The following is a 12002-nucleotide window of genomic DNA, read 5'->3' as shown; positions in this document are numbered from 1 at the left end:
GTCTGAGGCAACCAGGGTCCATCCACTGTGGCTGCGTTCACAGGCATTTCTGGCCGAGGAGGGGGAGGGAGGCTGCTACAGCTCCACCTGTGTCCTCCTTGCTCTGAAACCCAGGCAGGGAGGCCGTCTGTCTGGAATGGCAGCCGCTCCTGGTGGAGCCCCCCTCCTGCTGCTGCTGGGTTAGGGCCGTGGGCGCCTGTGGCCAGGTGCTGGCTCCATCAGGAGTCCCACAACTTCTTGGGTGCTGAGCGAGCTCCACCGCAGATGATCGTCACCCTGGAAAATGTTCCTGTGTCCACCCATGTCCACCCCTCATGTCTGCACACCCTGGGACCACAGGCTTGAAACGGACAAGTGGCCTCAGAGTCCCGTGGAGTTCAGGAGACAGACATGAACGTTCAAACATCAGCTGTGAAGAAAATGGACAGTGACAAGGAAGAGCATCATCTTTCAAACTTCGGGGACAGAGCCCACAGTGATAAGCAGTTTGCGTTGTGACCTGGTGCATCCTGTTACATGGAGCACTGTCACTGAGCGGGGCTTCGTGGAGCAGCACCTGCCCCCACCCTGCGAGATACTGCTGCTGAGCCTGGCTCCGTGACGTGACGCCGTGAAAGGACGTAATTACAGGGATGCGAATGGTTATGGGGCCAGGGGTCAGGGACATGGAGCAGCATCCTGTGGTGCAGGACCACAGGGGTGGCTGTGCTGTGACACGTGGACACACAGATGAGCACAGCTGCATCTGGGAGCCGGGACCTACTCTGGCTGCACAGCCTATCTCTGGGTGCTGGCATGACTGGCCCTGTAAAATGTGACACTGGGGGTAGCCAGAGGAACCACACACAGCACCTCCCTGTTGATTTCCAACCTCTTGTCAATCTATAATTACTTCTAAATAAAAGGTTAAAACAGCTGGCCATGACCCACTGACTTGATCATACAACCTCGTGGATGAAATCTAAGTTGGGAGGTGGGGGAGGCTCAGGGTCCGAGCCTAGACCTGGAGGAGGAGGCTGGAGGCTTTAGGCAGAGGCCACATGCTGATGAGGTGGGGGCGGGGTGTGATTTTCCGGGGTGGGGTAGCCAGGGCCCTCTAGGAAAATGGATAATCTGAATTCTTACTCAGGTGGAGTGTTCCGCTGGTTTGTTTGCACTGAGGTGGTGAAGAACCAAAGCCTTTCTGAGGTGGTGATGCAAGGGGTACAACTGGACCTCCGCCTACACTGCACCCTCACTGTTAGACTGCATTATGTACCCCCAGTTCCTCCGGGGAAGGTCTAACCCCCTGCCGCTCTGAGAGATTATTTGAAGATGGATCTTTAAAGAGGTGCTTAATGTGAAATGGGGTCACGTGGGTGGGCCCTAATCCAATGACTGGTGTCCTTATAAGAAATCAGGACACAGACACAGAGGGATGATCACGTGGGTACACGAGAAGATGGCCGTCTACACGCCAAGGAGAGAGGCCTTGGGAGAAACCAGCCCTGCCGACACCTGGATCATGGGCATCCAGCCTCCGGAACTGAGAGAAATAAATGTGAGTTGTTTCAGCCCCTTGGTCTGTGGTGTTTTGATCCGGTGCCAGAGCTCACTCATACACTCCCTGCTCCAGACTAACAGCGGCCTCTGCCTGGCCAGGTGTCATGCCCTCCCGGAAGACACATGGCCTCACGCAGTGGGGTCCCTGCCGCTCGACACTCTCCTCAGCCTCCCCCATACCCCCCAGCTTGAAACCCAAAGCCAGCCCTGCCTCTCCTCCGGGTGCAGGCGACACACCACACAGCGGCATGTCCTTCACCTCCGTTCCTGAGGTCACTTTGTGCCTCTTGCTGGTGGCATCTGCCCCACACAGTTGGAATCCTCCTTTTCACTGGAGGGCAGTGATCAATGTTTTGGCCTTCCTCTCCCCAGTACCAGGCAAAGAAGGGCAGCCTCCCCAACCCCCGTGCATGCTCAGGTGAATTACCTGTGACTCTGACCTAAGACAGACACTTGGTTAATGCATTTATTCACAGCAGGCCTGAGCCTGGGGGTGCAGGCTCCCGAGGGCAGCATCCTGAGGGCAGCTGCCTGCAGCTCTATCTCTTGAACTCCACCTGTGTGTACACCTTGGTGATGTCGTGGTACCTGCCTTCCGGGGGCTGGTAGTTGGTGATCGGCGGCGTGTAGTCTGGCCCTTGTCTCTCAAAGGGAAACAGACTGGGGTCCCGCTTGGTGGCCTCGGCATGGAGTTCTGGGGCCGTGAGCTTCAGCTCCTGCAGAGCTTCCCGCTGGGCCTCGAGCAGGGACGCAATGGCGCCCCTCTCCATCTCATGCTCACACTGCTTGTACAGTGACCATTTCTTCAGAAGCAGGGCTCTCCGCTCATTCTCTTCAAAGGGGAGTTCCACTGGCGGCCGCTGCCTGGGAACACAGAGCCAAGGGCATGAACCTGGGGGCGCCGACCGACTGCACGGGACCCGAGTGTCCCCACTGCCAGACGCAGATGGAACTTAGGGACAAATTAAGGAACAGAATGTTGGATGTGGCAGCAGCGGCAACTGACACCTAGAACCACTGCCATTTTCTTTACGTGAAGAAAAGAAACAACAGTGCTCTCAGCAGATTGTGGCAGCACGTCCTGTGTGCCAAGCAGAGCCTGCTGGTGGGGAAACGTGGCTTTGGAGAAAAGTCAAATGGTGTTATGAAAACGGACACCAATATCCCAGGGAGTCAAGAGCCTGTATCAGCCCTGGAGACCCAAAAATGCACCTGCCTTTTCCCACTTACATGGCGAGGTACTACTTTATAAATGGTACGCACTTCTGACAAGAAGGCAGCAATCCCACCAACCCCACACACGACACATCCCAGCTATGAGCATCTGCATCCTAGAGCAGGCAGCTAAGGGTTTCCTACCAGCAGGAAGGGGTAAGAGCTGCAGGCCCAGGGCCCCAGTCGTCAATCACAGCTAAACTCCTCTGCAAGAGCAACACTCCAAACTCGCTCCAGCATCTGCCCTGAGCTTCCTTCCCACAATCAGCCATTCAGCAGCAGCGCCCAGGAATGCTTTCTCCACCTCCCACGAGACAATCCAGGAGAAGAGGACTCAGAACAGGGCCAAGCCAGCCCAAGCCTATGACCCCTTCCCATTGCAGGTGTGAAGTGCAGACGGAACTTCCTGAAGGTCACAGAACTCCTTTGCTCTGAAGACCTCAACCCTAGAGGGCCCGTACCTCGCTTTATTCAAGAACTTGACGGGCGTGATAAAATCCTCAATGGGAACGAGCTCCTGGCTCGCCTTTTCCAGTCGTCGGATCCTCTTTTTCAAGCGCTCCTTTGCAGCTTGGTCTTTTTTAGGGTCCACCTTCTTCTTCTTTTGCAGAGGTTCTGCTCTAAAGGATAAAGCAAACACTAAACATTTTCCTCTTTGGCCTTGTGAACGTGCAGAGACATGGCACTAGGGAAAGTGCCTGCAAACTTGTACTGAGCTCTCCCGCAGGAAAGGACTGTGTGGGCCTGGCCTCCCACTGAGTGTGGCAGGGAGACGGCCTCCACGGGGGGTCCTCATGAGAACTGTGTGGGCACGGTCAACCCAGGAAGGCGTGGAAAAACTCCATGGGGTGTCAGGGTATAAATTAAAGGGAAGTGCTCATCTTTAGTGAGGGGTTTCAGGTGGGCCTTGGGATAGCACTGAAAAGTGAAAATACCAAACTGATGAATTAGAAGCTCGTTACATTATTTATTTATTAATTGAAGTATAGTTGATTTACAATGTTGTGTTAATTTCTGCTGTACAGCATAGTGACTCATTTATACATATATACATTCTTTTTTATATTCTTTTCCATTATGCTTTATCTCAGGATATAGAATATAGTTCCCTGTGCTACACTATAGGACCTTGTTGTTTATCCATTAGAAGCTCGTTACTCACATTTTAAATGGATTTGTGATTTATAAAAATGATTTGACTAAGAGAAACAGTATAATAAAAATAACTGGCAAGTTCCTGTTTATACTTTTTGAGATTTCTTAACAAATTTCCCTATCCTCGAGCACGGACAAAAGTCTGATTTACCCTCAGGAACACATCTCCTATGCTGATAAGTTACTATTCAGAACAACCGAATCTCTAGCATCAAGACTGAGTTTTATGAATGAAGTCCCTAGAAAGTATTCAGGGTCCCAGGTGGAAAATAGAATCCTCTCACCTCCCCCCACCTCTCCGGAGAGTAAGAAACGTAAGTGCTGACTGTACTCTTTAAAATTTTACACAAGAATGCCTTGAGAGCTAATTAACTTTTCTTTAAACCACTTTTGCATTTAACTTTTGATCTCTGATTACAGACATAACGGTATTTCATATGAAAAGACATAAGGGCATCCATCTAAATTTAACTGAGAAACTTCGCAGACTGAACATCTACCATCCTTGCTCGCTGGGTTCCCGTGCGCGACCCCCCAGGCCGGGCCCGCGGCCGGGTTACCTCATGGGCACGAGTCCCCAGAAGGACAGCAACGAGGCCCGCTCGTGCGCGTCCCTCGTCTGCGTCGGCCGCGCTCCCAGGAGCCTGGAAGAGACCGAGTGTGTATCAACGCCCGCCTCCCCGTTAAGGTCACTCACGAGCCCCGTAACTGCGGGGTGAGACCGCCAAGGCAAGCAGGGAAGCTCTCAATCCGCGTCCCCGCGCGCCCCGGGCATCCGCGCCCCGGGCATCCGCGCCCCGGCCCCTCCGCGCTCACCGGCTCGGCGGGCGCAGAGAGCGCGAGACCGCCCCCAGCGCCGCGGCCGCCATGCCTCCCGGTCGCCGACGGCCGCTTCCGGGCGCGCGCCCCTAGGCGGTCCGGCCCGCGGTGCGCCGCTCTCGGGTCCGACAGCCGCGCAGCCCCGCGCTCCCGCGTTCCGGCCGCCGCGTCTAGCCCTGCCTCCGACGTGGCCCCGCCCCGCGCCCGGCGCCTCGCACCTCGCGCCGATCGGGGGTCTACTTCTCGCGGGCGCCGCTCCCTTGCCGCTCCCGAGCAGCTCGGCCTGCGCCCCGCGAGGGCCGAGACCCGCAGTGAGGCCGGCGGGGCCGAGGGGGCTAAGAGTCCGCGCACGTGAGGCGGCCTGGGCGTCCAGTAAACGCTCCGGCTCGTTCGCCGACGTCGGAGCCGGGCCGCGGTGGCTGCACCGGCGCGGCACGTGGCCTGCGCTCGCGGGCGACAAATGAACACGCGCTGGGGGCGGTAGAAGCCTGTTAATTAGTCGGCTCCGCACCGGCGGGCGGAGCGGCCAGGCCGTCTGCGCCGCCCGGCCCCGCCCGGCCGGGGCGCACCCCAGGTCCCGCTCGCCCGTCCGCGCGCTCCCTGCCGGCCGGCCTCTCGCTCGCGGCCGTGCGGGGCGGACCCGAAGAGGAGCCGCCTTCCCGCCCGGCCGGCCGAGGAGCCGGGCGGCCCGTGCGCGCGGGGAGCGGTTTCCCGCCGGCGCTGTTTGGCAGGTGCGCGCCGTGACTTCCGGCGTTGCCCGGGAGCCGCCGGAGGAGGAGCGGCGCGGGGGATGCGGCTGTGGCGGCGGCGGCGGCGGCCGAGCGCGGGGGTCGGCTGCGGCGGCGGCGGGGGGCGCGGGTCGACGATGGCGCGGCGGCGCTGAGGGCGGGGGGCGGGCGGCGGCTGGAGGGCGGGCGGCGCGGGCGGCGGCGGCTCCATGGCCCGGGCGCGCTGAGGGACGCGGCTCTCGCCTCAGCCCGGCGGCGGCGGCGGCGGCGGCCGAACAATGAAGCTCCTGAAGCCGACCTGGGTCAACCACAATGGTGAGTGCGCGCGAGGGTCGCGGGGGGCCGAGCCCGGAGACGGGCCGTGGTCTGGAGCCAGGTGGGAGCCGCACGCAGGCCTGCCCGCCTCGCTCCGATGCCGAGTGCCCGGTGCCCGCGCCGCGGGGCCGGCGGTCGCGGACTTTGTCCTCGCGCGAGGAGACCGGGAGCCGGGCACGTGCTCGGCCACGTCCGCCCTCGCCCCGGCCCTTGCTCCAAGCCCTCGGCCGCCCGCCTGTGGTCCGGGCAGGGTTAGCGGCCCTGGGCTCCGGCCGGGATGTGCCAGGACGTTCCAGTGTGTGAAACTGGAGCGGAGTGGTTTTTCAGTGCCGGGGTGTAGACCTGGAATGGGCACGTCCTGCCATGCCAGAGGGGCTGGATCTGGTGACAGTGCTTTAGGTGGGGTACCGTGATTCTGGGCTGAGGTCCCCCAGTCCGAGGAATTACGTTCACACTGAGCTGGAGAATGAGGGCGACTCGGATGGGGCCCACGGGGCACAGGTGTGTGCTCGGAGAGGGCCTGCCTTAGCTCTGGGGCAGCGGCCCTAAAGCACACCCAGGGAGCGGACTCATCCAGTCCTCTGGTTGAGAAGAGACTCTGGTACAGAGAAGCGCGGTAACCAGCAGTTTTGCCGTAGTTCTACCTGGCCCGCACAGCTGCTGCAGGAGTTGACCTTCGCCCCCTAGGAAGGTGAGGGGAGCGAGCCCCCATCCCCTGCCGGTAGTAGTGAGCCCAGGGAGCAGTACTCCAGCTGAGGGCCCGCAGCCTGGATGGCCCGACTGCTGGTAGGCAAAGAGTCACCCTGATTCTGTCTTGTTCCTCATTTCTACTTTGCTGTGCGACTAGAGGGAGCTAGTTTTCTTTTAGAACAAGTTGGGTAGATGCTTTTGCCTTTCTTGTGTTGCTTTTTAGTTTTGAACTTGATCTCAGGATGCTTGCTTTCTATTGCTGCAGCCTTTCCATCTTCTAGCAGGACATCCTTCTCATTTTTCAGGGCCCGGGTGAGGTCCCCTTTTCCTTTTGTTACCATTCCTCTTGAGTTACTCCACTAGACGCGCTCTGTCCCTGTGGGTGTACATTCCTTGTGCCCCTAGGGCGCAGACTGCCTCGCTCCCCTCTGCATTCCCTGCCACACTCAGCAATGCCTTTCACGTAGAGGGTCTGTGATAAATGTTGGCTGATGCAGGTAAGAGAGCTGAGGTTGCCATAACTTACTAAGACAGCTAGGTTGACAGTATGTGAAAGCAAAATCAGTGAACTCTGGTTTCATTTCTCCTGTGTTGGTCTCCAAGCGCATTTCCTGACATGTAGTGTGAGATCATTCCCTGGAGAACTGGGCAAATGTTCAGTAATTATAAATTGTGGTGCTTGTGAATCAGGAAGGGAAAAGTTTTTATGATGAGCTAGTTTGCCGTGCAAGTGAAGTCTGAAGGAATTTTCATTTTGACACTGCCTAGATAAGGTTGTGTGTGTTGTGTACCCTCCTCCAGCCTCCTTTCTGCCATGTAATTTATAACTTCGTGATAAGCTCCTTTGTAGGACACAAGTTTTATGCTGTGTAGGCACAAGTAAGTCAGGATGCTTAAGCTATTATTTAGGCACAAACGAGAGAGAGTCTGCAGCCAGGCCGCAGCCAGTAGTCCCCACCTGGCAGGGTGGGCTGAGCTGTGGGCCTGGGGCCTCTTGTTGCTGCCGCCTCTCCACGGTCCTCGAGTAGAACCTGATGGTATCTGCCCTGCCTTCTTCGTAGTGTGATTGTGGTGTTTGCTTGGGAAGGAAGACAAAGTGCTCCCCGAGATAATAGAAGAAATTGAGACTCTTTTAAACCTGTTCTTTGTCAAGTTTCCTTTCTTTTAAAATCTCCTGGAATCGCCCGTCTCATTGAGTGTTCAGGACTGTCGGGTAAATTACTGCTCTCCTGAAGGACATACTGATGGTCTGGATCAGTACTGAGCTGTCCTTTAAAGACTGGTGAATAGGGGGAGCTGCTGGGGGCGAGCGCTGCTTAGCCAGGAGCCCAAGTGATGGGTGGTGGCCAGTAAAGTCGAATGTGCTTTGGATTAACGAACCCAAAAGACCGTGGTGGTTTGGAGAGAGCATCACTGCACTTTCTGGCTTCCTGACTCTGCATTCAGTCTCCTGACTGATTATGCAGCTTGAACATACTTTTTCAGGGGTCTAAGAGCCCAAAGAGGGAGGGAGCAGAGAGCCCTGCGTTTTCCCTGAGGTGGCGGGATTCATCAAATACTGTAAGCGGGCAAGTTGAAAGCAGAGAGAGAAGTGTCTGTTGGGTGCAGGTGTGCCCTCAGTCTTCGTTTTCCTGGCTGATGACAGTAGTGAGACCTTTCCTCCAAGGGAGGGTTTCTCAGTCTCAGCACTATTGACATTTTGGGCCACATAACTGTTGTGGAGACCAATCTGTGTTGTAGGATGTTAGCAGCATCCCTGGCCTCTGCCGTCCAGATGCCAGTAGCATCTTCACTCACACACACACACAGTTGTGACAACAGAAACTGTCTCCAGACATTGCTAGTGTCCTCTGTTGGCCAGGTCACCCCCAGTTGAGAATCACTGTTCTAAGGTGATCGGTTAAATCTTGAAATCATGTCACAGTAATGAGCTTTGAGCATGGAATCAGACTGGATTCAAGATGTCATCATTTATTAGCTGTAGATTCTTGGGCTTGTGACTCCACTTTCTGGGCCTTGGTAAAGTTGAAGTTACATGCCAGGCACTGTTCACACACACACATACACACACACACGTGTTTTACTCTGTGTTCTTGGATATGGCATTCCTTACATATTTTATTTTAGGCTTGGCCAAAATATGGTTTATTTCTAAGTTAGGTTATGATCATATATTTGTTAGAAACTGAAAGCAATTGGGTTTTTGGTTGTAGGAAAATGTAGTTTGTATGTTGAGAATCATTGAGATTCATGGTTCTTCCCATCGCTGGGCCTTTGTCCCTGAGAGTTTTTCTGGAATTCTCATGGTGTTCATGCACAGCTCTTTAGTGAAGCCCATTCTAACCAGAAGGCACTGAAAAGACACTCATTCTCCTTTGGTTTCTGGCAGTGTTGTAAAAAGGTGTTTGGCAAATTTTCAATAATGGGATAATTTGTCAGTTAATTGCGTTGCTTTATGGCATGAGTTTTTTCTCTTGTTCTATGATTGGATTCTTTTCCCTACCTCTTCTCATTCCACAAAGGATTTAAGACATTCTACTGAGGCATGTCCTGCATCTGAGAGAAAATGAATGTCAGTTTGAAGGGGAAATTCGAGGAAGGATGACCCAGTAATGAAGCTGGCCTGGGTGTGGAAAGGCTCTGCACAGCTGCTTTGAGAACAGGCCAGGAGGGATCCCAGCAGTGACGTTTTGTGACTGCCCTGGTCATTCAGGTAACCTGTGCAGTTGGCCCAGATCAGGGCTTCTCAAACAGGCCAGAGTCTGGAGACATTTTTGGTTTTCGCAGCTGGAGGGGGTGGAGTGTGGGTGGAGAACAGGATGCCACTGAACTAGAATGCTCTGCGGCCTCTTGGACGCTCCTCTGCAAGTCACCTGGCCCAACGTCCATAGTGCTGAGGCTGGGAAACTGCTCTAGGTGAGAGTACCTTTATATCGTTATTTGGCCTTTTCATCCATCCAACTAGATTGTAAGCTTCTTGAGGACAAGGAATTTGCCTATTATTTTGGAGTCAGATAGTCCTGTTCTTGAGTCTCTGTGCTCTGCTTCTCACCAAAGTGTGTTACAGAAGGTTCTTTACGTCTCTTATCCTGGTCTGTTAAGTGAAGCGGGTAACAGCTGCCTTGGCTGCTCCCTGCTCACCTGCGAAGGCTCAGGAAATGCATGCTCTCTTCACAGTGTCACACTGACTTAACACCTGAAGACAGTAGAGTGATTTTTTAAAATAAGCAGAATACATCTGAAGAGGATTCGGAAGAAAACTGGGTGGAATTTTGCCTTAGATAATACACTTGTGGGATTTACACTGATTTATGCACTGAACTTTGAACCCTTCTGGAGAGAAGTTCTGTGGGGATCAGAGGTAAAAAGACTCTCCCTGTGCACGGAAAACTGCGCCAGGTGGGAGAGGGGAACAGACCACATTCTAGAATGCAGGGCAGACGGTAGCCTGGGGAGGAGGGCGTGGTCTGTGGGTGCGCCGTGCCCTTGGTCTGAGTCTGGACCACAGGAGGACCGTGAGGCAGAGGAGGCACCGCTGCTGTGGGAGCATCAGGAGTGGAGGCCCAGGGAGGGCTGGCGCGTGGAGCATGTTAGCACAGAGACTGCGCGGGTGATGGCAGGTGGGGCTGCAGGGCAGAGCCATGAGCACCTGCCTAGAAGCTTGGACTCCTTCTGGGGGTTGCGAGAGGGGAGCATGGGGCGTTTCTGAGGAGGCTGGATGTGGTTGGAAGGCCCCAGAGGAGCTGGTAGGCATTCCCTGGGCCTGGGTGAGAGGCCCTGACGGAGGCAGGGAGGTCAGTGGTAGAGGTGCACATGGGGTAGAGGCAGGTAGCTGTGTAGTTTGGAGATGCTCAGGGTTGATTTCTTTAGTACGCTGAGAACAGAGTAGAGATGAGGGCTAGGAAATGAGGTTTTCTTAAATATTTCTTTTAATTTAAGGAGTGGTTAAAAAGATATTTTCACCTTATGAGTCAAATTGTAGTTACACAGCTGGGTGGGACCTCTGGGCAGTTCCTGGCCTTGGCCATGGAGGGGACCTGCTGCCTGCCTTGACCCCTCCTTTTCCCCAGAGGTACGAGGCCACCCTGTTCATCCAGGGTGTTTGCCTGTGGACTGCAGAGGTGTCTGGCTCATGAAACATGGGTCTGGAATGAACCCTGGGGACCATACATTGATGCAAGCACATTTTATCCTGCCGAGACGAGCAGCAACACCTGGAGGCGGGAGCAGGCCATCGGTTTGTCCACGTCATTAAAGAGCAGGGAGGGCGTGTCGTGGACACTGGACGCCCACCCACTTCTTCCTTCCCATCAGAACCCCAGGATTTTCCTCTTGTCTGCCCTCTTCTTCAGGGTCTTGATAGCCCTGAGCTGGAGTGTGGGTGAGTGCCCAGGCCTCGTTGGGGAACAGCTGTGTGATGCCACTCTAGCCAGTAGGACTGGGAGGGGATGTCTGCTCGGGGTTTCTGGGGAATAATCAGGTAAGAAGAGATGCTTGCGAGGCCCGTCTCTTTTCTCCTGGACTTTACTGCGTCTGTGTATGGGAGCCAGCCTGTGACCCTGAGGACGGGGCTCGCACCGAGGATGACAGGAGGGGAAGGTGGAAGGAGTGGCTGCTTACGCTGCTATGAATGAACCTTGAAGCCAACCCTTCTCAGGACTTGTCACGTAACTTAGTAGGTTACCCTTGAAATTCTCTATGACTTGCTGCAGAAAGAAAACATCCCTGACAGTACAGTTGACAGATGGGAACTGAGACAGTGAGTTTCTGTAAGGAGAAAAGGAGATGCAGGAGGGGAGCTTACTGAGGTGACAGAGGGCAGGCCTCATAAACGAGAGTGGTAGGCGGGTGAGTGCGGGAGAAAGCCCTGGGGTAGGGGTAGGGTGGGAGGAGTTTAAATAAGGTTCTTTGGGGAAGCCTGAGTGAGAAGGTAACATGTGAGCAGAGACCTTGTTTCAGGAAGCAGGTGGTGAGCTGGATGTGTGTGTGCCCAAGACATACCTGGGGTGCTCTTGGACTCCCCGCCTGCGGGGCATGAGGGAAGCAGGGCTGGACAGGTAGGAGCTGGTCGGTAATGCAGGTACCACAGAAGCTGCAACTGGCTCTGCTGGAGGGCTGGGTGAGCCCTTCAGAGTTGTCCCGAATTGGGATGAGGGGCTCAGGCCTTTATACTCTCACGTCCACAGTCATCGGGCACAGGCTGTCCCCGCCAGGAGGCCTGATCTTGGTCGAAGCAGTTCTTCTGCTAAGGAGCTGTCACAGGCTGTAAACACTCCCACAGCTGGGGGGGGGGGTGGCGTGTTTCATTCCTGGAGGGAGGGCACCTGGACAGGTCATCATGGCAACCTCCTAGGCCTGATGGAGGTGAGGAAGGCGGCCCTCTGTGGGAGGAGCATTTCAGGCAGCAAGAATGGCCAGAGCAAGCTTGCCTGGTGGGTCTGAGGAAGAGCAAGGATGTGGGAGCAACACCGGGAGGCATGAGCAGCAGGAGGTGAGGCCAAGTGAGCAGTGAACTGGCTGGAGGACCCGCGTGCACGG

At 55.4% G+C, this 12002-nt stretch overlaps 2 protein-coding genes across 3 annotated transcripts in view; one reads left to right on the top strand and one right to left on the bottom strand.

Moving 5' to 3' along the window:
- Positions 1-1994: 1994 nt before the first annotated feature.
- On the bottom strand, positions 1995-4825 carry MRPL40 (mitochondrial ribosomal protein L40). Its single transcript, XM_068563381.1, has 4 exons — positions 4729-4825; positions 4473-4556; positions 3219-3377; positions 1995-2406 (listed from the first exon to the last, which is right to left on the bottom strand). Exons 1-4 carry the CDS (start codon positions 4779-4781, stop codon positions 2082-2084), a joined length of 621 nt encoding a protein of 206 aa, XP_068419482.1. The 5' UTR covers positions 4782-4825; the 3' UTR covers positions 1995-2081.
- An 838-nt stretch (positions 4826-5663) lies between these two features.
- HIRA (histone cell cycle regulator) overlaps positions 5664-12002 on the top strand; it is a 74433-nt gene continuing 68094 nt past the window's right edge. For both annotated transcript variants that reach the window (XM_068563373.1, XM_068563372.1), the window contains exon 1: positions 5664-5774. In XM_068563373.1, coding sequence (XP_068419474.1) covers positions 5738-5774 — 37 coding nt within the window. In that variant the 5' untranslated portion in view covers positions 5664-5737. The remainder of the gene's footprint in view (positions 5775-12002) is intronic.

The sequence above is a fragment of the Eschrichtius robustus genome, chromosome 14, assembly GCF_028021215.1.
Source record: "Eschrichtius robustus isolate mEscRob2 chromosome 14, mEscRob2.pri, whole genome shotgun sequence".
Taxonomy (NCBI): Eukaryota; Metazoa; Chordata; class Mammalia; order Artiodactyla; family Eschrichtiidae; genus Eschrichtius; species Eschrichtius robustus.
This window is presented reverse-complemented; position numbering and strand designations above follow the sequence as displayed.

Excerpts from the sequence above, each read along its gene's own strand:
- MRPL40 (XM_068563381.1), bottom strand. The coding sequence starts at position 4,781 with ATGGCGGCCGCGGCGCTGGGGGCGGTCTCGCGCTCTCTGCGCCCGCCG. Across the intron at positions 4,557-4,728 it reads TCTCTGCGCCCGCCGAGCCG|GCTCCTGGGAGCGCGGCCGA; the intron begins GTGAGCGCGGAG and ends GGTCTCTTCCAG. Across the intron at positions 2,407-3,218 it reads AAGTTCTTGAATAAAGCGAG|GCAGCGGCCGCCAGTGGAAC; the intron begins GTACGGGCCCTC and ends CTGTGTTCCCAG.